Source organism: Coturnix japonica, unplaced genomic scaffold (genome assembly GCF_054131305.1).
Source record: "Coturnix japonica strain WE unplaced genomic scaffold, WE-NBRP24 Scf080, whole genome shotgun sequence".
Taxonomy (NCBI): Eukaryota; Metazoa; Chordata; class Aves; order Galliformes; family Phasianidae; genus Coturnix; species Coturnix japonica.
Window position 1 is genome coordinate 161450 of NW_028188983.1, and position 24282 is coordinate 185731.

The 24282-nt window shown below is 59.0% G+C and overlaps 3 protein-coding genes across 10 annotated transcripts; 1 reads left to right on the forward strand and 2 right to left on the reverse strand.

Annotated features, from left to right (window-relative positions):
* Positions 1-21: 21 nt before the first annotated feature.
* Positions 22-7765, reverse strand: EIF4B (eukaryotic translation initiation factor 4B). Of its 4 annotated transcripts, none has more exons than XM_015886951.3 (15): positions 7729-7765; positions 5624-5758; positions 5001-5209; positions 4613-4729; positions 4157-4211; positions 3714-3857; positions 3519-3629; positions 2835-3005; positions 2197-2431; positions 1981-2099; positions 1712-1889; positions 1202-1266; positions 1028-1094; positions 876-948; positions 22-394 (listed from the first exon to the last, which is right to left on the reverse strand). In XM_015886951.3, the coding sequence occupies exons 1-15, from the start codon at positions 7739-7741 to the stop codon at positions 329-331; spliced, it is 1758 nt and encodes a 585-aa protein (XP_015742437.1). In that variant the 5' UTR covers positions 7742-7765; the 3' UTR covers positions 22-328. The 4 variants fall into 4 exon arrangements, with proteins under 4 accessions (XP_015742437.1, XP_015742435.1, XP_015742436.1 ...); XM_015886949.3 differs by having other exon boundaries at positions 5618-5758; XM_015886950.2 differs by having other exon boundaries at positions 5624-5761.
* Positions 7495-22377, forward strand: KRT8 (keratin 8). 5 transcript variants are annotated; one of them, XM_085534280.1, is made up of 11 exons: positions 12983-13120; positions 15413-15503; positions 16610-16919; positions 18115-18323; positions 18658-18718; positions 19021-19116; positions 19209-19373; positions 20523-20648; positions 20992-21212; positions 21814-21869; positions 21963-22377. In XM_085534280.1, exons 2-11 carry the CDS (start codon positions 15451-15453, stop codon positions 22127-22129), a joined length of 1464 nt encoding a protein of 487 aa, XP_085390406.1. In that variant the 5' UTR covers positions 12983-13120; positions 15413-15450; the 3' UTR covers positions 22130-22377. The 5 variants fall into 5 exon arrangements, with proteins under 5 accessions (XP_085390405.1, XP_085390407.1, XP_085390406.1 ...); XM_015886952.3 differs by lacking the exon at positions 12983-13120 and adding an exon at positions 13475-13556; XM_085534279.1 differs by lacking the exons at positions 12983-13120; positions 15413-15503 and adding an exon at positions 7495-7637.
* Positions 8770-13465, reverse strand: KRT18 (keratin 18). The gene is made up of 7 exons (XM_015886955.3): positions 12986-13465; positions 11790-11872; positions 11354-11510; positions 10899-11063; positions 10322-10447; positions 9604-9827; positions 8770-8940 (listed from the first exon to the last, which is right to left on the reverse strand). The coding sequence occupies exons 1-7, from the start codon at positions 13415-13417 to the stop codon at positions 8826-8828; spliced, it is 1302 nt and encodes a 433-aa protein (XP_015742441.1). The 5' UTR covers positions 13418-13465; the 3' UTR covers positions 8770-8825.
* Positions 22378-24282: the final 1905 nt, after the last annotated feature.

Genomic DNA, 24282 nt, shown 5'->3' on the forward strand with positions numbered 1-24282 from the left:
ATCACCACCCAGCGCCCTTCGGCCGTTCCGATCACCTTTATTGGAGGAAACCAACAGAAAACCCAACAGCGCCCGGCGCCGCAGCCCCACAACCACCCCAACGGGGCAGGGAGGGGGTGATGGGGGGCTGATGTGGGGCCAGAACCCCCCCATGGACCCCCAACCCCCCCCAGCAACCCCCATAGGCAGCAGGGTGGAGCGCTGGGGTCCGGCCGGGTCAGTTTTCCTCCTTTTTTTTCCCCTCCTTTTGCTGATTCTTGGCTTGATTTGGACGGGGCGGCGCTGGGTTTTCCGTTCCATTTCGGCGCTGGGGTTGGGGGACGGGCCGTCACTCGCCGCATTCCTCCTCCTCGCCGTCCACTGACAGCGCTGCGTACTTGCTGGCGTGGCTGAACTGTGGGGTGAGGAGCAGCGCCGTGGGGCTGAGCTCTGCCCCACAACCAGGCAAACACACCCACCCCCAATAGCCCCCAACCACCAAAAAGCCCTAAATCCCAAAGCCTTGAATCCCAAAGCCCCGAATCCCAAAGCCCTATAAGGTCTCCAAAGCCCCATATCCATAGAAAAACCCATAAAACCCCCAAAGCTCCAAAGCCAAAAGCCTGGGGCTGTGCTCCATAGCTCAGCCTGAGTGTGGCATTGCCTCCAGCCCCATCCAATCCCACTGGGGTCACACCCAGGTCCCATCAGGTCCCTTACGGGACCCAATGTCAATGAATCAGACCCAGGTCCCACCCAATCCCATTGGGTTCACACCCAGGTCCTGTTGGGTCCCATTATGGTCACAGGTCCTGTCAGGTCCCATCAGCCCCAGTTCCCACCCAATCCCTCTGGGATCACCCCCAGCTCCTGTCAGGCTCCCCCTCCCCACTCACGGTGGCTGGGCTGTCCTCCAGTCTCTTTGGCTCAGGCGCAGCTCTCGCCTCGTGCTCCTTGCGGCTGTCTTTCCTGGGGAGGGATGGGGAGGTCACTGAGCGGGGTGACACGGGGTGGCACCCCCCCATTAACCCTAATGAGCTGCTCTCACCTCTCAGCTGAGCTCCCACTGCGCGCCTTTGGGCCATCCCGGCCCCCATCCGGCTTGTTCTCATCTCCTGGGGAGGGGACACGACCATGGGCTGAGGACGCTGTGTCCCCCCCCCAACCTCAGTGCCACCAAGGGGACAGTTGTGCCCCCCATCCCACTGCCTGCCCCCCTCACCTCTCCGGTGGGTGCTCCTCGGGGCAGCCCCGTTCTCTGCAGGTGGGCGGGAAGCCGTCTGGCTGCTGGGGGGACAGAGGGTCACAGTGGGGTGAGAAAGGGGGACAGGTGTGGGGTCAGATATGGGGGTCAATCATTGGGGTTGGCTATTGGGATCAGATATGGGGGTCAGATACGAGGGTCCACCACTGGGGCTGGTCCCGTGGGGTTAGATATGGGGATCCCCCATTGGCATTGGCCACTGGGATCAGATATGGGGGTCAACAATGAATCAGAATGTGGGGGGTGATCAGCCTTATAGGGGACTGATCGCAGGAGCTCCAGCCCCACACCAACCTTGCAGGGGAAGATCTGGGTTTCTGCCCCCCAACCCCTGCAGGGAAAACACCTGGAGCTCCCAGCCCCACACCAAGCTCTCAGGGAACCATTTGGGCTCCCAGCCTCGTGCTGAGATCCCAGCACAACACTCCAGGCTCCCAGCCCCATAGCAAGGCCCCCTTCACCCCTCACCTGCTGGGTGAGTGCTGCTCAGAGTCAGAGCCCGGGGAGCGCCCGGCGGTGCTGCTGCTGCGCTTGGCCCACGCGTTCTCCTTTGGGGGGGGTGCGGGCATCACCTTCAATGGCTGCTTCTCCTCACGACCCTCCTCCTCACCCTCCACCGACTTCTCACTCTCCCTCCTCCGTGTGGCTGCAGGGGGGGGGGGGTCACACAGCGGTAGGCAGGGCTGGAGATGAGACCCCCCATGTCTCCCATTCCCAGCCCCCTGCCCAACACTTACTCCTGCCGGTGGGGCCGGTGCCGGCGGTGGTGCCGGGGGGTCCGGCAGCTCCGCTCTGCGAGGACTCGCTGCCCGTCCGCGACCGCTCGGGGTTGTCCTCACTGCGGCTGCTGGGGTACCTGGAGGTGGGGGGCGAGAGGGGGGATGCGGCTCAGCGTGGCAGCCTGCAGAGCTCTGCCCACCCCCCAGCGCCCCCCTAACACCGCGTCCCCCCACCGCTCTCGGGGCCGTCGCTCCAGCCTCTTGTCGTCCTCCAGCTGCCGCTGCAGCTTCTCCTGTTCCTTCTGCAGCCTCTCCTCCACCTCGCGCTCGCGGGCGGCCGTGTCCACGGGTTTGGCCCCCCCGAAGATGGAGGCGGCGCGGCTGGACTGCGGTGCAGGGGCTGCTGTGCTCTCCTCCTCCTTCGGAGCGCTGCGCGGCTTCAGGTTCAGCTTGGGGCGCTGCGTGGGGCCTGTGGGGTGGCAAATGGGGCTGGGGGGTATCCAACACCCCCACATCCCATACACAATGCATCCTGCAGCTGTCCACATATCCTGTGCCCTCCATCTGCTTCCTCAATCCCACATTCTCCTACAGCCCCCCATCCAACACCCCCTACCCCAAAACACACATCACCCATCCTACATTCTGCATTCCCCTACACCACCCATCCTGCATTCCTCTACACCCCCCAATCCCAACCCCATCTCCTAAATGTCACTCCACCCCCACCCATAACCCCACATCCTGTATCCCCCTACACCCCTCATCCCACCCCACACCCTAAATCCCCCTACACCCCCACCCCATACCCCACATCCTCCATCCCCTCCCACCCACCACCCCAAGCCCTACCCCTCCCCTGCCCCCATTACCCCTCTCTTCACGCCGGAACTCATCCCTCCCGTATTCCTCTCTCCCTCCCCAGCGCTCGTCGCGCCTCTCGTAGCGGTCCTCATAGCGGTCGCTGCCACCCCTGAAGTCGTCATCGCGGCGGTAGCCACTGCCGAAGGCCCTTCGGCCACTGCCGATGCGCGAGTTGTAGCCTGGGGGGTGCAGAGCTCAGCCCCCCTGTGCCCACAGTGTGGGGACTCACCCACAGCCATTGGGAGTCACCCACAGGTAAATGGGAGTCACCCTCAAGATGCTGGAGTTGACCCTCAGCTATTGGGATTCACCCTCAGACACTGGGATTCACCCTCAGATACAAGGACACAACCTCAGCTATTGGGTTTCAGCCTCAAATATAGGGATTAAGCTTCAATATTGGGATTCGCCCTCAACTATTGGGACTGTCACCCAGGTACTGAGGTTCACACTCAGATATTGGGATTCACTCCCAGGTATTGGGATTAACCCTCAGATACTGGGATTAATTCTCAGGTATTTTGATTCACTCTCAAATACTGGGATTAACTCTCAGGTGTTGAGGTTCACCCTCAGATACTGCAATTCACCTTCAAGTACTGGGATTAAACTTCAGCTATTGGGATTCACCCTCAACTATTGGGATTTCCCCATATCTCCACTCCCACCCCCATGTGGCAGCACTGCCTCACCCCGGTCATAGTCTCTGCTGCGATCATCGTAGCGATCTCTGCCTCCAAAGCCACGGTCCATGTCGCGTCGCGGGCCGTCGCGATACCGATCATCATAGCGATCCCGATACCCTACACAATGGGGCCGGCAGTGGGGTCAGGGCTCACGGCACCCCACATCCAGGGGTCCCTGTTCCTGCCTTGATCCCGACTCACTGTCCCCAAAGGCGTCGTCCCCACGGCGCGGTGGGTAATCATCGAAGCTGTCGGAGGCGGCGGGACGTGCACGCCAGTCGCTCTCAAACCTCTCAGAGTCCCGGAAACGATCCCGGTCCCGTCCGAAACAGCGATCGTCCCGGTCTGAAGGATGGGATGGGGAAGGGAAAAGGGAGAGAGAAGGGGAAAAGGGAAGAGAAAAAGGGAGGGGGAAAGGGAAAGGAAAGAGGAATGGCAAGGGAATGCAAAAAGGGGAAGGGGAAAAGGAATGGGAATGGGAAAAGAGAAGGGAAAAGGGAATAGGAAAAGGGGGAGGGGAGAGGAGAGTAAGTGGCATCAGACTGGGGCTGGGGACAGAGCATAGTGCAGCACCCCACATGTGGCAGGGAGCACTGACGTTCTGGAACCACACAGTGCTGTACCATCGTGTGACAGGGACTCACCTTTATCCTGAGCTTGGTCAGCAACATCCACTCGTATCCTTCTGTTTCCTAGAGACTGGGCAAAAAAAAAAAGAAAAAGCGAGGAATCAGACCCAAGGAATCAGCCTCAACCTCCAAATATTGGCCCCAACCCCAAGGGATCAGTGAGAGCCAACACTGAGGTGATGCTTTAACACAGAGTAGGCGGGTTGTGCACCATCAGGGCTCTCCTGGAGAACCAAAAGCCAAAAGTCTGCTCTCCTTAGGGCCCTAAAGGCAAAGTTCTGCTCTCCTTTGGACTCTGAAGGCAACATTCTGTTCTCCTGGGGGTCCTAAAGGCAACATTCTGCCCCATTTCAGCCCTCCCCACACAGATCTGCCAGCCCCAGAGAGATCCAAACTTGGTGGTGCCACTTTGATGCCTCCTAGGCTGTGCAGAGCCTGCCCTGCTGCTGACACTTGGGGTCCTGAGCTCACCTCCTCATTGAGGCTCAGCGCCTGGAACAAGGAGTCAATATCTTCAAACTCAGCATAGCCAAAACCTTTCAACCTCTCCGGGTTGGTGGGCTCCCGCGGCAAGCGAACAGCACTGATCTGCAGGGAGGAAAGAGGAGGAGGAAGGAACGTGTTAGGGCCACTGTCCTGTGGTCAGAAGCAAAACCATGGGGTTGTCTGTGAGCCTGTTGGCCCCATTTAATCCATCTGGTAGAACCCAAAGCCATCAGATGGTTCTATGATCTGTAAGGACCCTTCCAACTCAATCATCCTATGGTTTGATAATCTCTCAGGATGTTTCCATCCCAACCATCCCATGATTCTATGATCTTCAAGGACCCCACTGTGCTGTGCCCCCCATGCAACTCACATTGAGGCCCCGGAAGAAGTCCTTGATGGATTCCTCAGTGACATCGTAGGGCAGGTTGCCCAGGAAGGCCGTGTAGGGCGGGCACTTGGGCAGGCGGCTGCGGTCAATGTTGGGCTCGCGTGCGGCGCGGGGGGCGGTGGGCAGCAGCGAGCGGTCGATCAGCGGTGCCCGGTACACATCATCATCATTGCTGTGCCACGCAGTGGAGACTGTGGGAGAGAATGGGTGGGCTGAAGGAGGTGGGCATGGCGTGGAGGTGGTGGGTTAAAAGAGGTGGCCATGGGATGCAGGGGGTGGCTACTGCGTGGAGGTGGTGGTCATGTGTTGCAGGAGGTGGCCAAGAGCTGCAGGGGAGGGTGGCCAAAACATGGGGGTGGTGGCCATGGGCTAAAGAGGGTGGGCACAATGTGGAGGTGGTGGCCATGGGCTGCTTGGCCAGAGCAAAGAGGTGGTGGCCGTGGGCTAGAGGTGGTGGCCACATCATCTAGATGGTGGTCATGTGTTATACACAGTGGCCACCCCACATAGATGGTGGCCAACTCATGCAGACTGTGACCCCTCAACATGGATGGTAGCCCCCCAAAAACAGACGGTATCTGCCCTAGGCTCGCTCTCACCCCTACCGTCGCCGTCCAGGTCATCGGTCTCATCAGCCCAGCTGACCGGCTTGGGGATGTAGGTGGGTGCACCGCTGCCGCCATCCTCAGCCAGGAAGTCGGTCAGGGTCAGGGTCTTCCCCTTCTTGTTCTTCTTCTTGGCTGCTGCGGGGTGGGGGGGGCGGCGAGATCGGCACCATGGCTCTGTCTGCACCCCATGACCCCCCTCCCATTGGTGGCAATGGGATGTGGGGAGGAGGGTGGGGGTCAAGGGGAGCATGCGGAGCTCCCTGCATTCACAAAGCTGCCTTGAATCAGTGAGGAGCTCTGCCAAAGTGGCACAGGTGGCACCAAATGTGGCGTAGAGCTCATCAGAATTGGCACAGGGGTCACCAGTACTGGCATAGAGGTCAGTAAAACTGGCACAGGGGGCACCAAAATCACACAGAGCTCCTTAGAACTGGCACAGGGGCCACTGAAATCAGCAGAGGAGTGGCCAAAAGTGGCACAGGGGTTGTTAAACCTGGCACAGAGCTCCTCAATATCAGCACAGAGGCAACCAAAATTGGCATAGAGATTGCCAAAAGCACATGAAGATACCCAAAAACATGTTGAGCACCCCAAAATCTCACTTAACTCCCCAAAAACACAAAGGGATCACCAAAACTGATGCAAAGCTCCCCAAAACCAACACGGGGGTCAGCAAAAGCACATGGAGACGTCCAAAAACATGAAGAGCTCCCCAAAATCTCACAGAGCTTCTCCAAACCAGAACATTGATGTGACTGCACAGGGCCAGCATGACAGCACTGCCTCCAAGCACTGCACGGAGCCCAGCAGCACACTCATGCAATGATGGTGCACTGTATGAGTCCTAGCAGTGCACGGGGTGCTGCTGGAGCACTGCATGGGGCCAGCATTGCATAGATATCACTGTGCATTGCACACAACCAGCACCACAGCACTGCCACCGTGCATTGCACAGAGCCAAGCCCTGCACAAACATGATGATGGTGCACTGCATGATGCCCAGATGTCAGTGCATATCACACGTCCAGCACTGCACCATGCACTGCACAGGGCCCAGCACTGCATGGGGTGGTGCTGGAGCACTGCATGAGGCCAGCATTGCACAGATGTCACTGCATATCACACATATCCAGCACTGCAGCGCTGCACCATGCATTGCACAGGGCCCAGCACTGCACAAACATGATGATATCGAGCTGCACAGCTCCCAGCAGTGCATGGGGTGGTGCTGGAGCACTGCATGGGGCCAGCATTGTCCAGATGTCACTGCATATCACACACATTCAGCACTGCAGCTGCACTGCACAGGGCCCAGCACTGCACGGGGTGGTGCTGGAGCACTGCATGATGCCAGCAGTGCCCAGATGTCACTGCATATCACACACAAACATGATGATATTGAGCTGCACAGCTTCCATCACTGCACGGGGTGGTGCTGGAGCACTGCATGGGGCCAGCATTGCACAGATGTCACTGCATATCACACACATTCAGCACTGCACCATGCACTGCACAGGGCCCAGCACTGCGCAAACATGACGATATTGAGCTGTACGGGTCCCAGCACTGCACAGGGTGGTGCTGGAGCACTGCACGATGCCAGCAGTGCCCAGATGTCACTGCATATCACACATAGCCAGCACCACAGCACTGCACAGGTCCCAGCACTGCACAAACGTGATGATATGGAGCTGGACAGGGCCCAGCCCCAGCATGGGGCCGGCATTGCCCAGCTCTCCCCGCCCATTACACACATATAACACACCGCATCGCTCCGTGTTCCCGTTCCACGCTCCCAACCCCACACGTGGACCCCCCCCTCCGCCCAGCTCCGCGCATGCGCAGTCCCACGCCCTGCCCTGCCCCCCCCCCCAATGGGCGCTGTGTGTCTATGTGGGGTGTGGGGGGGGCAAGGCCCGAAGGCCGCTCCCGGCCGTGAAGGCCCCGCAGAGCCGCATTGCCGCCCCCGTAACGCAGCCAACTGCCCGGCAGACCCAGGCTCGAGGCAGAGGTGGGGTCGCGGAGTGGGGAAGGGTCGCTCTGGGGTGGGTGTGGGGTGGGCGAGGGGCGATGTGGGGCCGGAGCCACCGCGCGGCGCTCACCTGAGGCCGCCATCTTGGCAAGAGGCAGAGAGAGGGCGAAAGGCCCGGATGGAGCCGTCACGTGATCTCCGGAGCGACGCCCACTTCCGGCAGGGCGGGGGGGAGACGCACACGGGAGCGCGCATTGCCGCGGGAGCGCGCACGTGGGGGGGCACCGGGATGAGTGCTCTCCCTCCATCCATCCCTCCTTCTTCCCTCTCTCCTTCCATCCCTCCATTTCTTCCTCCTTCTCTCCCTCCATCTATCCCTCCCTCCTCCTCCTCCTTCCCTCCCTTCTCTCTCTATTCCTCCTTCCCTCCATTCTTCCCTCCTTTCCTCTCTCCTTCCCTCCCTCCATCCCTTCCCCCTTCCTTCCCTCTCCATCTCTCCCTTCTCCCTCCTTCCATCTCTCCCTCCCTCTCACCATTCCTCCCTTCTTCCCTCTCTCCCCACCTCACCCTCCCTCCTTTTCTCCTTTCCTCCATCCCTCCATCCACCTCTCCCTCCCTCTTGCCATCCCTCCATTCTTTCCTCTCAATCTCCCTCCCTCCATCCCTCCATCCCTCCATCCATCCATCCATCCATCCATCCATCCATCCATCCATCCATCCATCCCTCCATCCCTCCATCCCTCCATCCATCCCTCCATCCCTCCCTCCATCCATCCCTCCCTCCATCCATCCATCCCTCCATCCATCCCTCCATCCATCCATCCATCCATCCATCCATCCATCCATCCATCCATCCATCCATCCCTTTATCCATCCATCCCTCCATCCATCCATCCATCCATCCATCCATCCATCCATCCATCCATCCATCCATCCATCCATCCATCCCTCCATCCATCCATCCCTCCATCCATCCATCCATCCATCCATCCATCCATCCATCCATCCATCCATCCATCCATCCATCCATCCATCCATCCATCCATCCATCCATCCATCCCTCTCTCCATCCCCCTCTCCATCCATCCCCACTTCTGTTCCACCATCCCTCTCTCCCTCCCTCTCCCACCCCTGTGCCTCCATTTCCCATTCACACACACTGAGCCCCATCTCTTTCACTTTGCTCCTTTATTTGTAAGGCAGGAGGTGGCACCACGCCGTCCCCATTCAGTAGCTGCGCACTTTGACTTCTTTGCTCTCGGACACCACTTTGCCATCCACCGTCCTCTGGGTGCTGCGCTGCGTGGTCACTGTCCCCTCCGACCCCAGAGCATCCTGCAGGCTGTGGAGCAGCGGGTGTCCCCATGGTCACACACCCCTTTATGTCACCCACCTTTATGTTACCCACCCTATGTCCACCCTGTTACCCACCCGTGTCACCCACCCCTGTGTCACTCAGCCCCACGCTACCCTACCCCGCTGTAACCCCAAGGAACTTGGAGGGGACATGAGGGTTGGGATGCTTGGCCACTTGGGTGCCACCACTATCCCTGTCCCCACTGGGTGTCACTGCTGTCCCTATAGGATCCCTATGGGGTGCCACTGCTGTCCCTGTAAGCCATGGTCCTGCATATCCCAACACTGGGGCTCATCTCATTGAATGCCAGCACTGCCCCTTTGCTGTCCCCAAACATCCCAAAGGATGGGACCTGCACATCCCAACACTTGGTCTCACCCCACTGAATGCCACCACTGTCCCCTCTCTGTCCCTAAAGGACTACAAAGGGGTTCACCCCACTGTGTGCCATCACTGTCCCTTGTCTGTTCCTATAGGGTGACGGAGATCAGAATGTGGACTTCCCAGCCCTGGGGCTCAACTCTGGTGGATGCCACCATTGTCCCCTCACTGTCCCCTGTCCATCCCTATAGGGCCACAGAGATCCCACCCAGATGCCCCACAGTCCCACAGTGGTCCCCCTTCGGTGTCACCCCCCCAATGTCCCACCTGAACCCCTCTCCTCCCTCGAGCAGTGCACGGTACGTGGCGATCTCAGCCTCCAATTTGCTCTTGGCGTCCTGCAGCGCGAGGTGCTCCCGGTTCTGACGTTGCAGTTCTGCCCTTGCCTGCGCCAGCTCCTCCTCCCCGCGCAGGATCAGGCCCTGCAGCTGTTCCAGCTGTGCCCCATATCTCGCCTCCGTCTCTGCCAGGCTGCCCTCCAGCCCCGCGTTCTGCAGCGTGACCCCAAGAGCTCAGTGGAGATAAGGGGGTCCGAAACCCTCCCTTCATCCCCTCACTCAGTTGGGTCACACTCTATGGGGTTGGGGGTTTGTGAGGACGGGAACCCCCATGGGCTCACACTTTATGGGGCCAGGTGTTGCACTCTATGGGGTTGGGAGGCTGATGGGACCTCCATGGAGTTGTACTTTACGAGGTGAAGGAGCTGGTGGGACCCCCATGGGGCAGCACTCTATGGAGTCAGGGGCTCATGGGGTCAGGGATTCCTATGGAGACCCACTCTATGGGGTTGGGGAGGGGCTGCTGAGATCCCAATGGGGTCATACGCTATAGGGTTGGGGGCTGTGGGGTCACTTTCTATGGGGTCAGAGAGCTGTGGGGTCACTGTATAGAGTCAAGATGCAGTGGGGTCACTCTCTTTAGGATGAGAGGGCTGTGGGGTCACTCTATGGGGCCAGGGGGCTGTGGGGTTCCTCTCTGGGGTCACCTGGCTGCGCAGAGCATCCAGGTCAATCTCCAGACTCTGCACTGAGCGGCGCAGCTCCACCAATCGGCTCCGTGCCGTGTCCACCTCCTTCGTGCTCTGTGTCACCTCCAGCGTGGTCTCCGTGATCTGGGGGAGGAGTGGGGGGCACAAATAGGGCCAGGGGAATCAGCAGTGGAGCCCATAAGGAGGGTCCTCACCTATGGACAGGGTGTCCCCAAGGGATGTGCCCTGTGTGCAACTGACACACTCAGAGGGCCACTGGGACACCCTACAGACCACCCCAAGGATTATAGGAACACCCCCAAAGACCCCTTTGAAAGACCCCAAAGACCACCGGAACACCCCAAGGGCCATTAGAACACCCAGAGGACTATAGAAACACCCCAAAGACCGCCTTGAAAAACCCCAAAGACCCTTGGAACACCCTAAAGACTATAGGAATGCCCCCAAAGACTCCTTTTAAGACCCCAAAGACCACCAGAACACCCCAAGAACTATAGGTACACCCTGAGGACTATTGGAACACCCCAAAGACCCCTTGAAAGACCCCAAAGACCCCTTAGGACTGTAGGACCACCTGCTGCCCCCACTGCTTCTCCAGCTCCTCCAGGTTCTTCTTGGCCAACGCGTCGTATTGCGCCCTCAGTTCTGCCAGTGCCTGGCCCAGGTCCTGCGCCTGCGGTGCGTCCACCTCCACCGTCAGCCCCGCAGATGCTGCCTGGCTCTGCAGCGCGTTCACCTCCTGGAGGGGACAACAGGTCCTGGTTTGTCTCTGGTGCTTCCCCAATGATTCTGTGATATGTTCCAGGTGTCCCCATTGTGTCCTTGGTGTGCCCATGATGTGTTCTCGGTGTGTTCTCAATGTATACCAGATGTGTCCTCACTTTGTCCCTAATGTACCCCCAACATATCCTCAATGTGCCCCCACTGTGTTCCTAATGCATCCCCACCATGTCTTCAATGTGTCCCCAACGTGTTCTCAGTGTGTCCCCAATGTGTTCTTGATGTGTCCCTGCTGCCATCCCTCCCCACCTCCTCGTGGTTCTTCTTCATGAAGATGAGCTCCTCACGCAGTGCCTCGATCTCCCCCTCCAGCTGCAGCCGTGCCATGTTGGTGTCATCCAGCACCTTGCGCAGCCCCGCAATGTCGCTCTCCACCGACGTACGGATGGCCAGCTCTGCCTCGTACCTGTGTGGCACCATTATCCCATCCCATCCCATCCCATCCCATCCCACCCCATCCCATCCCACCCCATCCCATCCCATCCCATCCCATCCCATCCCATCCCATCCCATCCCATCCCATCCCATCCCACCTTTTCCCACCTTTTCCCACCATTCCCATCCCAGTTCCCATTTATATCCTCATCCCATTCCTGTCCCTGTTCCCACCCCATCCCTATCCCAGCCCTATCCCCATTCATGCCCCCACCCCGACCTCCCCCCCTGCTGTCCCTGTATCACTCACTTCACCCTGAAGTCATCGGCCGCCAGCCGCGCGTTGTCGATCTGCAGCACGGTGCGGGCGTTCTCCACCGCGCTGTCGTAGATCTGTGGGGCCAGTTTGGGGTCACAGGGTGTGAGAACCCACCAGCAGATTCCCCTCCTTCCCCTCTGTGTGCCCCTGTACATGTCCTTGTCCCCATCCTTGTCCCCATTCTCGTCCCCATGTGACTTCAGGAAGGGGTGACCCCACTACGCTATAGGGTGATGCTGGCTGTGGGGCTTGTCTGCTTAACAAAGGAGCATTAAGTAACCCCCCTCCCTCGGCCCCCATGGGCTTGGTCACGGCCCCACGTGGTGTCCCCACTGGGTGCCCCACACCGTCCCCACCCCACAGGACCGTTTCTCCCTGGCTCAGCTCCGGGTGCGAAGTCCACCCCTTCCCAACACCATGTGGGTTAATGATTAACCCCAGAACAACTGCTGGCAGAGCCCTGGGGATGAGGTGCCAGAATGTGGGGCACACTGATGGGGCCCAGGGGATGTGATGTCAGTGCCCCAACCTACCCCCTTCCACCCCAACCCCATCCCAACCCCGAATGAACTCAGCCCAACACCATCCCCATCCCCAATCCCACTGCATCCTAACCCCAGCCCCATTCCCATTCTCATCCCCAACCCCACCCCATCCCAACCCCAACCCCATCTTCATCCCACCCTCACCCCATCCTAACCCCAACTCCACAGACACCCCATTCTCAACCTCAACCCACTCTATCCTAACTCCTACTAACATCCATACCATCCTAACATCCACTCACCCCAATTCCATCCTAACCCAACCCCATTCCCATTCCCATCCCATCTTCATCCTAACCCAACCCCAATCCCATCCCCATTCCTACCTCAACTCCACGCTATCCAAACCCCAACCACAACCCATTCCCATTCCACCCTGTCCCCATCCTAACACAATCCCATTCCCATTCCCATTCCCATTCCCATTCCCATTCCCATTCCCATCCCCATCCCAAACCCAGCTCCATTCCCATTCCTACTCCCATTTCTACCCCAACCCCTCCCTATCCTAATCCAACCCCATTCCCATTCCAACCCTAATCCAACCCTATTCCCATTCCAATCCTAATCCAACCCCATTCCCATTCCTCTCCCCGTCATAACCCAAGTCCAACCCCACTCCCACCCCATCCCCCCCCTCACCTTATCACGCAGCTGCTGGATGGTGTCCCAGTAGTTCCCCCAGTCTCGGGTGCTGGGCCCCCTCTTGGCCAGGCTCTCCCTGATCTGTGCCTCCAGGCGCCGGTTGTTGTTCTCCAAGCTACGCACCTTATCCAGGTACGTGGCCAAACGCTCGTTCAGGTCTTGCATCGTCTCCTTCTCATTCTGCACCATCCCAGACCCTGACAGCAGCAAGCCTCCCCCATAGCCTGCCCCATAGCCAGCCCCATAGCTTGCCCCATAGCCACCCCCATAGCCGCCCCCATAGGTGCTGGCGGTGCGGGTGATGGAGATGCGTGACCCCGACCCCCCGGCTCCAGCGTAGACGCTGGCAGCGCTGCTATGGGGCACGGGGCGACGGATGCTCCCGGTGCGGGATGAGGTGGAGAAAGTGGTGCTGCGGGAGAAGCTCATGGCGAAGGATGGATGGATGGATGGACGGACAGACAGATGGACGAGCGGACGGTTGGATGGATGGCGGTGGGGATTTATAGGGAGGGCCAGACAGGGGGCGGCCCCAAAGAGCCGTTGGCCCTAAGCCGATACCCAGAAGGTGCGGCCGGATCCCGTGCCTTTGAGAATGGCAAGGGGAGGGGGGAATGTAGGGGGGGACCAGGGAGTGTGTGGCCAGGGCTCGGCCCCATGGCCCCACTGCCCTACAGGGACGCAGCCCCACAGGGACACAGCTCAGTAATGTACAATGTGGGGCACCAGGACTCAGCCTCACATATTTAGGGGGACCCCACTGGTGTCCTTGGTGACACTTTGGGGGTACTTTTATGGACACCTTAGGAACACCTTGGGGACACTTTGGGGTCTCTTTGGAGACACTGAGGACTCCACAGGGACACTTTGGGGACACATTAGGGGGCACTTTGGGGTCTCCTTGGGGCCACTTTGTGGGCACTCTGGGGTTTCCTTGGGCACCCCATCCTCTACCCCCATGATCCCGCTGGACACCCTCCCCCTTCTCCCCCCGCTCCCTTATCTCCTGGCTCAGAGATGCATCAGCACTGCATTCCGCCCTTATCACCCCATCGCTGAGCACACAAGGACGAAGGGGGGAAGGGGAGAGCTGCAAAAATGGGCTCCAAGATGGCACCTCACAACCCCACAGTGCCACCTCAGGTCCCTATGGTGGCACCCTCAGCCCCCCAAGTGCCACCTGAAGCCCCCGAGGTGTCACTTTGAGCCCTCAAAAGCCACCTGAAACCCCTAGGGTGTCACATCATGACCCCAAAGTGGCACCTGAAGCCCCCATAATGTCACCTGAAGCTCCTTGTGTAACCCTTGGTCCTCATAGTGCCACCTCAAGTCCCCAGGGTGTCACCCTGAGCCCCCTAAGTGCCACCTGGAGACCCCAAAATGCCACCTTGAGCCCCCAGAATGTCACCTTAAAACCCCATAGTGTCACTCTGAGCCCCCAAAGTGCCACCTGAAGCCCCCAGTGGACCCACCCCAAGACTCCCCCCCTGGCACACCACAACCTCCATCTGTGTTTGGGTTCTGTAGCACCCATGGGTGGAAGAGGGGGGGGTGGCAGGTGGTGGTGGTGGTGACGTGGGGGCCACCAGCCCATCAGCGCTGTCCCCGTCACCAAAGCCCGGCCCAGCCCAGTGCAAACAAAGGCAGGCACAGAGCTTTGGCCCCCACCCAAAAACGTTGCCCCAACCCCCACCCTGGGAGGACAACAAAGGGTCACCAGGATCAATGGGGGGGGGGGAGAGGGGAATATTGAGGTGGGGACCTCAGGGTGACACACAAGGGCTGGGGGGGGAAGAGCTGGTGGTTGCTATTTTGGTGTTATGGGCACTGGTGTGGGGACCCCCCCATGCTATGGGGCTGGGACTGCCCTTTGGGGCCGCATCCATCTCCCCATGTCTCAGTTTCCCCATTGTAAGAGGGGGTCATAGGGTTCCACCCTCCCATCCCTCGTGCCTCAGTTTCCCCATTTGAAGGGTTGGGGGGGGGGGTCATAGGGTTGCAATTCCCCCCTTGTGACTCAGTTACCCCACTTGAAGGGGGGCTTTCTATGGAAAGTCCCCATCCCCTCTTGGGGTTGCAGGGATGGGGGGGAGGTCTCACACAGCCCACAGACCCCTGCCCCCATCCACCCCTCTCGGACCCCCCCCCTCCCGTCCCGCCGGCGCTGAGCACTGGGAATTCCTTTGAGATAAGGGTGTCTCTGGGAGAGGCTGTGGGGTGGGATGGGACATTCCATAGGGCCGGGGAGGGATTGGGGGAGGGGGACACCTCCTGGGGGTTGGGATGGGGGGGGGATACTGGTCCTGGCCAGGTCAGTGGGGGATGGGAAAGGGATGGATTGGTGGCCATGTCGGAACAGTTTTTGGTGGCCATAGTGGGACAGATGGCCATTGTGGGATGGGATTGAGTTGTTGGCCATTGTAGGACATGGATGGGATGGTGGGACCACCACTGCCACAGGGATGAAGGGATGTGCTGGGGACACAGCAGTGCAGACAAAGGCTGAGGACACGAGGTGGGTTCAGGATTTGGGGACGCGCTTCAGGGACTGTTTGGGAATGGGATTTGGGGACAGACTTTGGGAACTCCATTTGGGGCTGGGATTTGGGAACGCTCTTGCAGGTGGATGTCATGATGGGTGGCAGTGCAGGGGGATGTGGGGGCTGCATTTGGGGCCAAGCATTGAATTCACATCAGGTGAAGACTATTTAGCCCCGATGCGCTCCAGCAGTCCCAATGGATCCCAGCAGATCCCACTGAGCCACAACAGATTGCAACTGTTCTGAAGGGGTTAACGGAGCAGCACGGCGCTCCTCCCCTGGGTGGCAGGATGCAGCCCCACTCACCCGCCCCACAGCTGGCCCATCCTGTCCTACAACCCCTACCACAATCCTACAACCCGTCCTGCAACCCGCACCGCAATCCTGCAACCTGTCCTACAACCCACCCCACTGCCATCCTCCTGCCCGCCCCACAACCCGTCCTGCGGCCCTTCCTGCAGCCCCACGGCGCAGCCCGCCCCATAGCCCGGCCCACAACCCGCCCCATAGCTCCCTCCCTCCTGCGCAGAGCAGCACTCCGACACTATTCCCAAAACTCTCCTGTAACCTTTCCCAAAACCCTTCTCCAAATCATCTTTCAGCCTTCCCAAAACTTCATCCCAACCTTCTTCCAACCCTATAACCTTCTTCCGTCACTACAACCTCCTCCCGATCTCCTTCCAATCCTATAAACCTCCCAACCTTCTTCCAACCTTCTACAACCATTTTCCATCCTTCCTCCAACCCTCCAACCTTCTTTCAACCCTCCAACCTTCTCTCAACCCTAAAAACATCTTCCACGCTTCTCCCAACCCTACAGCAACCTCCTTCCAACCTTCTACCAACCATCTTCCAACCTTACAACAACCTCCCAACCTTCTTTCAATCCTACAACCTTCCTCCAACCCTATAACTTTCTTCCAACTGTCTCCAACCCTACAACCATCTTCTACCCTTCTTCCAGCACTACAACCTCCTTCTAACCTTCCTCCAACCCTACACCCATCACCCAACCCTACAACCTTCTTCTAACCCTACAACCTCATCCCCCCGACCCCACCATGTCTGTCACCATCACCAGGAAATCTGTGCGGAGCAGCTCGGCCGTCCCGATCCGATCCTTCAGCTCCCGTTCCTTCACTGCTGGCCCCGCCGTCAGGATGAGCTCAGCCTCAGCCTTTGGCACCCTCAGTGGGAGCCGTTTTGGGGTCGGGGGGCTGCAGCGGGGCCCCGTGGCTGTGCCTGGGGGTGGCATCACAGCCGTTACTGTCAACCAGAGCCTCCTGACCCCCCTCAACTTGGAGATCGACCCCAACATCCAGCAGGTGCGCAAGGAGGAGAAGGAACAGATCAAGACCCTCAACAACCGCTTTGCTTCCTTCATCGATAAGGTGAGGCCACCCCATAGTTGACCCCATTGCATTGGAGTGGCAGCTGGGTTGGGGGGTGGGGGGGTGGGTCACAGCTGCTTCCTGAGCTCAGTTGACCCTGAAGTCCCCTGGTGGTGGGGTGGGAGGTGGCTGCCGGACTGCGGGGGCATTCGGAACCTGTAGGGACATTGAGAAACCCCCCTGGGGACATCCTGATCCCCCTTAGGGCCACTGAGGGAACATTAAGGCCCTCCTTAGGGACATCCTTGCCCCCTTAAGGACACAGGGGACATTGTGACCCTCTTGGTGACTTCTGAGCCCCTTGGGGGTCTCCTGAGTCATCTGGAGACATTGAAACCCCTCTGGGGACATTGAAGCCCTTAGGGGACATCCTGATCCCCTTGGGGACATCGAGACCACCTTAGGGACTTACTGACCCCCCTTAGAGACCCCATTGGATCCTCTGGGACCCCCTGAGTCCCTTGAGGACCTTCAAGCTCCTTCAGATGCATCCCGAGGCCCTTTGGGACATGGGGACCCCCCCCTGGGGACCTCTTTTTCCCCTTGAGACATTCTAAACCCCTTGGGGACATCCTGAAGATGTTTGGAACTCAATGGGGACACAGATTCCCTTGGGGACATTGTGTGCCCCACTGGAACCTGCTGACCCCTTTACACACATTTTAGACCCATTTCGGACTCTCCTGGGGACACTGTGACCCCATCAGAGACCTGCTGTCCCCCTTGGGGACACTCCTATCCCAGTACAAGACAGGGTGGCAAAGCAGGGGGGTGGGGAGTGATGTGGGGTGGAACCTGAGGGGGTGGTGGCATTTTCCTTCTGTCTCATTGTCCCCTTGTTGTCCCCCTCTGCTGCCATCAGTCCCTGCACCCTCATGTTCCCACATGTCCTGCATCCCATATCCCAGTGTCCCCAACCCCACATCCCCATGTACACACCTGCCCACCTCCCCCATGTGTCCCAATGTCCCTATATACTCACATCCCCAGGTCTCAGCGTCCTCATCCCCAAATACCCACATCCCCACAATGTCCCTATATCCAATACCCCTGTGACCCCACATCACCATGACCCCATGTCCCCATATAACCACAACCCCATGTCTCCATATCCAATGCCTTCACAGCCCCCCATCCTCCCACCCCAACACCCCACATATCACGGTGACCCCTTTGTGTCTCCCCTCTCCCCCAGGTCCGGTTCCTGGAGCAGCAGAACAAGATGTTGGAGACCAAATGGAGTCTCCTGCAGTCTCAGCAGCCACAACGCAGCGACCTGCGGGGGCTCTTTGAGGGCTACATAGAGACCCTGAGGAGGCAGCTGGAGGGGCTGGGCCAGGAGAGGCTGAGGCTGGAGGCTGAGCTGGGCAGCATGCAGGGCCTGGTGGAGGACTTCAAGAACAAGTGAGGAGGGGGCAGCTGAGAGGCTCTCAGTGGGTAGTGGGATGGGGTCAAGTTGTCCCCTCTGATCAGCACTGCAGTGGCTTTGGTTTATGGGGTGATTGACCCCATTGACCCAGTGCTCTGAGAGGGGGCTCCCCCTGTTTCCACATCCCCTTGCCCCCATGTCCCCATGTCCTATTCTTCCCCCATCCCCATGACCCCATGTCCCCTTGTTTCCATGACCCATTCCCATGTCCCCATTTCTCCATGTCCTCCATCCCTTCCACATCCCATGACCCCATGTCCTTGCCCCTCTGTGTCCCTATGTCCTCATACCAAGCTCTCTACCCTGCAGGTATGAGGAGGAGATCAATCACCGCACTGAGAAGGAAAATGAGTTTGTGCTGCTGAAAAAGGTGAGGGGCAGTGGGGCTGGGGGCAGTGGGTCTGAGGGGCAATGAAACTGGGGGTGATGGGGCTGAGGGTGATGGGGCTGGGGGTGTTGGGAATGGGGTACTGGTGATGGGATGCAGTGGGGTTGGAGGTCTTGGAGACAGGGGCAATGAAGCTGGAGGGCAATGGGGCAAGGGGCAATGGGGTCAGGGCCAATGGAGCTGGAGGGGAATGGGGTTAGGGACTGATGGGATTGAGGGCAGTGGGGCTGGGGGCAATGGGGCTGGGGGGCAGTGGGAGCTGACCCATTGCTACTGCACTGCAGGATGTGGATGAAGCATACATGAGCAAAGTGGAGCTGGAGTCACGGCTGGAGAGTCTGACAGATGAAATCAACTTCCTGCGGCAGCTCTACGACGAGGTGGGGGCTTCACAGCAGCTTCCCCATGGGACCAACCACACCATGGAGGGGGCGGCCCCCCCAGCTCAGCCCCATCCCCGTCCCCATTGCAGGAGCTGCGGGAGATGCAGTCGCAGATCTCCGACACCTCCGTGGTGCTTTCCATGGACAACAACCGCAGCCTGGACCTGGACAGCATCATTGCTGAGGTGAAGGCACAGTATGAGGACATCGCCAACCGCAGCAGGCTGGAGGCTGAGACCTGGTACCAGAGCAAGGTGAGGGGCTGGGGGTGGGGGGATGCTCCAGGCCAACCCCAGCTCTGTTCTTTGGGATTCTACATCTACTGGGATTCTCTGTTCCATCCCTTGAGATGTTGTGTCCCAAGATGTTCTCTTCCTGAGAGGATATTCTGTCCTCTGTGCCCCAGGAGGAGTGATCCCTTGGAATGCTCCTCCATCACTTTGGGATCCTCCATCCCTTGGGATCCTTCACCCCTTTGGGGTTCTCCATCCCTTGGAGTTTTCCAACCCTTTGGAATTCTCCATCCCTTGGGATCCTCCATGACTTGGAATGCTCCATCCCCAAGGATACTCCATCCCTTGAGAAGATCCATGACCCGGAACATTGCATCCCCTGGGTCTCTCCATCCCCTGGGTCGCACCATCCATGCCCCCAACTGTTCCATCCCTTGTTCTCCTTTGGATCCTTCACCTCTTGGGATGCTCCATGACTTAGAACGCTCACCTCCACCCCAGGACCCTCACCCATCCCCCATACTCTCCACCCCCAGGACCCCTCCCTGCCCTGGGGATGCCCCGTGCCCCAGACTCCCCATCCCACTCCCCGTCCCGCTCCCCTCCGCCGTCTCGCCAGCCCCACGCTCCCTCCCTTGCCCCACATCCCAGCCCCGGGGCCGGGCGCTGCTCGCGGTGTCTGCGGCGTGGGCGAGTCGCAGCCCGGCCCGCTGTGACGCAGCCCTGGCCCCAAGCACTCCTTTGGGCATGGGCTCAGCTCGGCTGCTTTGCCCCAGATTTTGGGAGCAAGAGGAGCTGATGGGGCTGCCCCCATCCCTGCTGCACTGTGGGTTTATGGGGCCAAGACTTTGGGACTCTGTGATGTTGGGATTGTGCAGTTTCAGGACTCTGTGATTCCAGCATTCTATCATTTCTGTGTCTCAGCCATTTCCAGCATTACATGGGCTCATGATTTTGAGGGTCTGTGGTTTCATGAGGCTGTGATCCCATGATCCCCTCATTGCACATTATCACCTCTCTGTGATCTCACAACCACACGATATCTGGATCCCCATATCTGGTGGTCCCATGGTTTCATGATTTGGGGGATCCTGACATTTCAGAGTCCCACCAGTTGGTCATTATATGACCCCAACCCTGATTTCCTGACCCTGCTTTGTGCTCCTGCAGTACGAGGAGCTGAAGACGACGGCCGGCAAACACGGCGACGACCTGCGCACCACCCGCAGCGAGATCAGCGAGCTCAACCGGATGATCCAGAGGATCCAGGCTGAGATCGAGGTGCTCAAGAACCAGGTCTGGATCCTGCCTGACTGTGCCTGACCTTCTTCCTCTTCCTTCTTCTTCCTCCTCCTCCTCTCCTTCTTCCTCTTCTTCCTCCTCCTCCTCTTCTTCATCCTCCTCTCCCTTTTCCTTCACTTCTTCCTCCTCTTCCTCCTCCTGCTCTTCTTCCTCCTCTCACTCCTCCTCCTCGTCCTCCTCTTTCTTTTCCTCCTCCTCTTCTCCTTCCTCCTCTCCTTCCTCCTCTTCCTGTTCTTCTTCCTCCTCCTCCTCTTCCTCCTCTTCTTCCTCCTCCTCTAGGGGCTCCCCAGACCCTCATGCAAGGTAACCCCTCCTGCCCCATTGTCCTGCCATGCAGCGAGCCACCCTGGAGACGGCCATCGCAGAGGCAGAGGAGCGTGGGGAGATGGCCCTGAAGGACGCCAGAGCCAAACTGTCTGAACTGGAGGCTGCTCTGCAGAAGGCAAAGCAGGACCTGGCCCGGCAGCTGCGTGAGTACCAGGAGCTGATGAATGTCAAGCTGGCCCTGGACATTGAGATTGCGACCTACAGGAAACTGCTGGAGGGCGAGGAGAGCAGGTGGGTGCTGCAGAAGGGGGGGACTCCATGAGGTGTCCCATGTTTTATGGGATGCTGTGGGGATGGTGGTGCTCCTGTGTCATGGAGGCCACACCACATCCCTGCTCACTGGGCAGTGCTCAGCTGTTGACCCCAAATGCAGCTCCTGTGTCCCCCCTGTGCTGCTCCGAGCCCTGGACCCAAACTGAGGCCCCAAAGTGTGTCCCCAAATCCCAAGCCCATCTCACATCCTCAGCCCATGTCCACACCACTGTGTCCCCAATGCATTCATCTACCCATCATCCATCCAATCCATCCCTCCCTCCATCCCTCCCTTCCTCCATTCCTCCCTCCCTCATCCCCACTCTCCACCCCTCTGTCCATTCTTCTCTCCCTTTCCCTCTCTCCCTCTTTCCATCCTTCCCTCCCCTCCTTTCACCTCCCTTTCACCTTTCACCCTCCCTCCACCCTTTCTTTCCTCCCTCCCTCTCTCCATCCCCCCTCCATTCTTTCTTCCCTCTCTCTACCCTTCCACCCCTCCCTCCTTCCTTCCCTCCCTCCCTCCTGCCTTCCTTCCATCCCACCCCCACCTCCCTAAATCCCACCCCATACTCCCCCCCAGGTTGGAGTCAGGAATGCAGAACCTCAGCATCCACACTCGGACCACGGGATACTCAGGTAAATAGGGGGGGAACACATGGGTTGGACTCATTGCCCCCAACCCCCCCACCAAGCTCTAATCACCACCCCTTGAACCCTTTCCCTATGCAGGAGGATTCGGGGGGGGCTTTGGGAGCTCCTTCTCCACAGGTTACACCGTGACCCCCCCAGCGCTGGAGAGTGCAGCTGTCCCCAAATCTCGTGCCATCGTCATCAAGAAGATCGAGACCCGCGATGGCAAACTGGTGTCGGAGTGTGCTGATGTCCTCACCAACTGAGCCCCCCTAACCCCCCTCCAGGAGACCCCATAAGGAATGCAACCCCCTGGGAGCCTCTAATCCTGAGCCAGTGCCCTGCTGTCCGTCCGTCTGTCCCCTGTCTCCCTGTGTCTATCCAAGCTACAGGATAGGGTGGGGGCTATTGGGATGCCCCCCCACCCTGTGAGTCCCCCCTTTACACCTCCGGTGTATGGGTGGGGGCTGTTGAGGTCCTGCAATAAACCCAATAAACTCAATAAAACCCTCAACTGTGACTGTGCCCACCTGGCGATGGGAGGGGGTTGGGGGGAAAATAGGGGCAGCAATGGGGGGTCTGGAGGGGGGAGGCACCCCCAGGATGAGGCTGGTGGCGTCCATGAAGGGGCAGGCAATGTTTTGGGGTGTCAGGACCCATCTTCAGGTGCCAGGATCTGTTTTAAGCTGCCAGGACCTGCCTGGGGGCACTTCTCAGAGTGCTATTGTCCACCCTGGGGGTCATCAGGACCCATTTTGGGCTGTCAAGACCCACTTTGGGGGAAGGGGGGTGTCAGGGTTAGGGGAGCCATTGTCCATCTGGGGGTACCAGGACCCATTTTGGGCTGCCATTGCCCACCTTGGGTCATCAGGCTGGGTTTTGGGGTACCAGGACCCATTTTGGGGTGCTGAGGGTCCCAAATTCCATCCCAAAATGTCGGGTTTTGGGGTACCAGCATCCATCCGGGGTGGGGTGGGGAGCAACATCTGGGATTTGCAAACTTTGGGGCAAATTCCTTGATTTTTGGGGCATGGGGGGATTTCAGGTTAAGGACTTTGGACTCTCTACCGGCTCGTATGGGATAGTGCTGGGGCTCGTGCCCCACCTGCTTTCGGGGGTGGGCTTATTTCTGGGGGAGGTGGGGGCTATTTGGGGTGCCCCCACCGTTGAGTTGGGATAAGGGCTCCATTCCTGGTCCGCTGTTGACACCTACTGTCCAAACTGCACATAACCACAATTACAGCTGGGGGTGGGGGGGTGCAGTGCCGGGATATGGGGGGATTCGGAGCCTCATTGACCCCCCCAGAGCCACCTCCAACACCCCATAGCTCCGGGGGGGGCCTCTGTGGACTCCGTGGGGATGGGGGGTCCGTGCCTTTAGGAGTGACCCTGACCCCATGGGAAGCTTTTGGGGGGGGGGTCGATGCTTAGAATTCCCCCCGCGATACAGCGGGACAATGAGTTTGGACGAGCTGTGCGCACTGAGAGCCCTTGGGAAGCCCCCTTCCTCCCCCACCCCCCCTCAAGACTTCCCTATCCATAACTCCTCCCCTTTCTCCCCCCCTCCCCGCAGCAAACCTCAGTCCCGCCCCCAATATAGGGTGAAATTTGGGGCTGAAGACGCTGGGGGGCGGCAGAGGAGCGTGAAGTGGATCTGTGAACCCCCCCCCCCCCCCCAACAACACCAGCTCCTGACCCCTCCTTCTCCCCAGCATCCCAAAGACCTCCCCCCCCCCACTTTAGATCTGGTTCTATTGAGGTCTTCCCCCAAGAAAGCAAATGGGAACGCCAAAGATTGGGGACAATGAGGTTTGGGGGCGTTAAAGGTTGGGTACACAAGATCTTGGGGACATGGAGGTTTAGGGACAGCTGAACTTGGAGACAGTGAGGTTTGGGAACACCAAGAGTTGGGGCACGAATGATTGAGTACCCCAAAACCTGGGGATACTGAGGTATGGGGACACCATTGTGGTTGGGGGCACCAAAGCCTGGAGCCACTGAGGTTTAGGGACATGGAGATTTAGGGATGTCATGCATAGGGACAGCAAGATTTGGGGACACCATGGCTTGGAGGCACAGTCTGACCCTACAGGTGGGCTGTGACCATGTCCCCCCTACCCCCATGTTCATGTCTTAGGGCTGGTGTGGTGCCAGGGCCCCACCCCACAGGAGGTACTGCTGACTCATGGGCAGACGTGCCCGGCCCCATGAGCACCCATGGGTGTATGGGTCCTGAAGGGGGCAGAGCCTTTTTGGGCTGTCCCAGCACTGGCAAAGGGAGTTTCCAGCCCTGAACCCAAATTTATACATGTTCTTTCACCACAAAATTGTGCCCCCTTTGGGGTCCCAGAATGGCATTTTGGGGACCCTAGAAAGGTCTAATTGGATGGGAGAACCCCAATGCTGCTCCCTCCTCCTC

Excerpts from the sequence above, each read along its gene's own strand:
- KRT18 (XM_015886955.3), bottom strand. The coding sequence starts at position 13,417 with ATGAGCTTCTCCCGCAGCACCACTTTCTCCACCTCATCCCGCACCGGG. Across the intron at positions 11,511-11,789 it reads GCCGATGACTTCAGGGTGAA|GTACGAGGCAGAGCTGGCCA; the intron begins GTGAGTGATACA and ends GGTGCCACACAG. Across the intron at positions 11,064-11,353 it reads TGAAGAAGAACCACGAGGAG|GAGGTGAACGCGCTGCAGAG; the intron begins GTGGGGAGGGAT and ends TGTCCCCTCCAG.
- KRT8 (XM_015886952.3), top strand. The coding sequence starts at position 13,478 with ATGGCGGTGGGGATTTATAGGGAGGGCCAGACAGGGGGCGGCCCCAAA. Across the intron at positions 16,920-18,114 it reads TTGCTTCCTTCATCGATAAG|GTCCGGTTCCTGGAGCAGCA; the intron begins GTGAGGCCACCC and ends CCTCTCCCCCAG. Across the intron at positions 19,374-20,522 it reads AGACCTGGTACCAGAGCAAG|TACGAGGAGCTGAAGACGAC; the intron begins GTGAGGGGCTGG and ends GTGCTCCTGCAG.
- EIF4B (XM_015886948.2), bottom strand. Across the intron at positions 2,432-2,834 it reads GTTCCGGCGTGAAGAGAGGG|GCCCCACGCAGCGCCCCAAG; the intron begins GTAATGGGGGCA and ends GCCACCCCACAG. Across the intron at positions 2,100-2,196 it reads GAGCGACGGCCCCGAGAGCG|GTACCCCAGCAGCCGCAGTG; the intron begins GTGGGGGGACGC and ends CCCCACCTCCAG.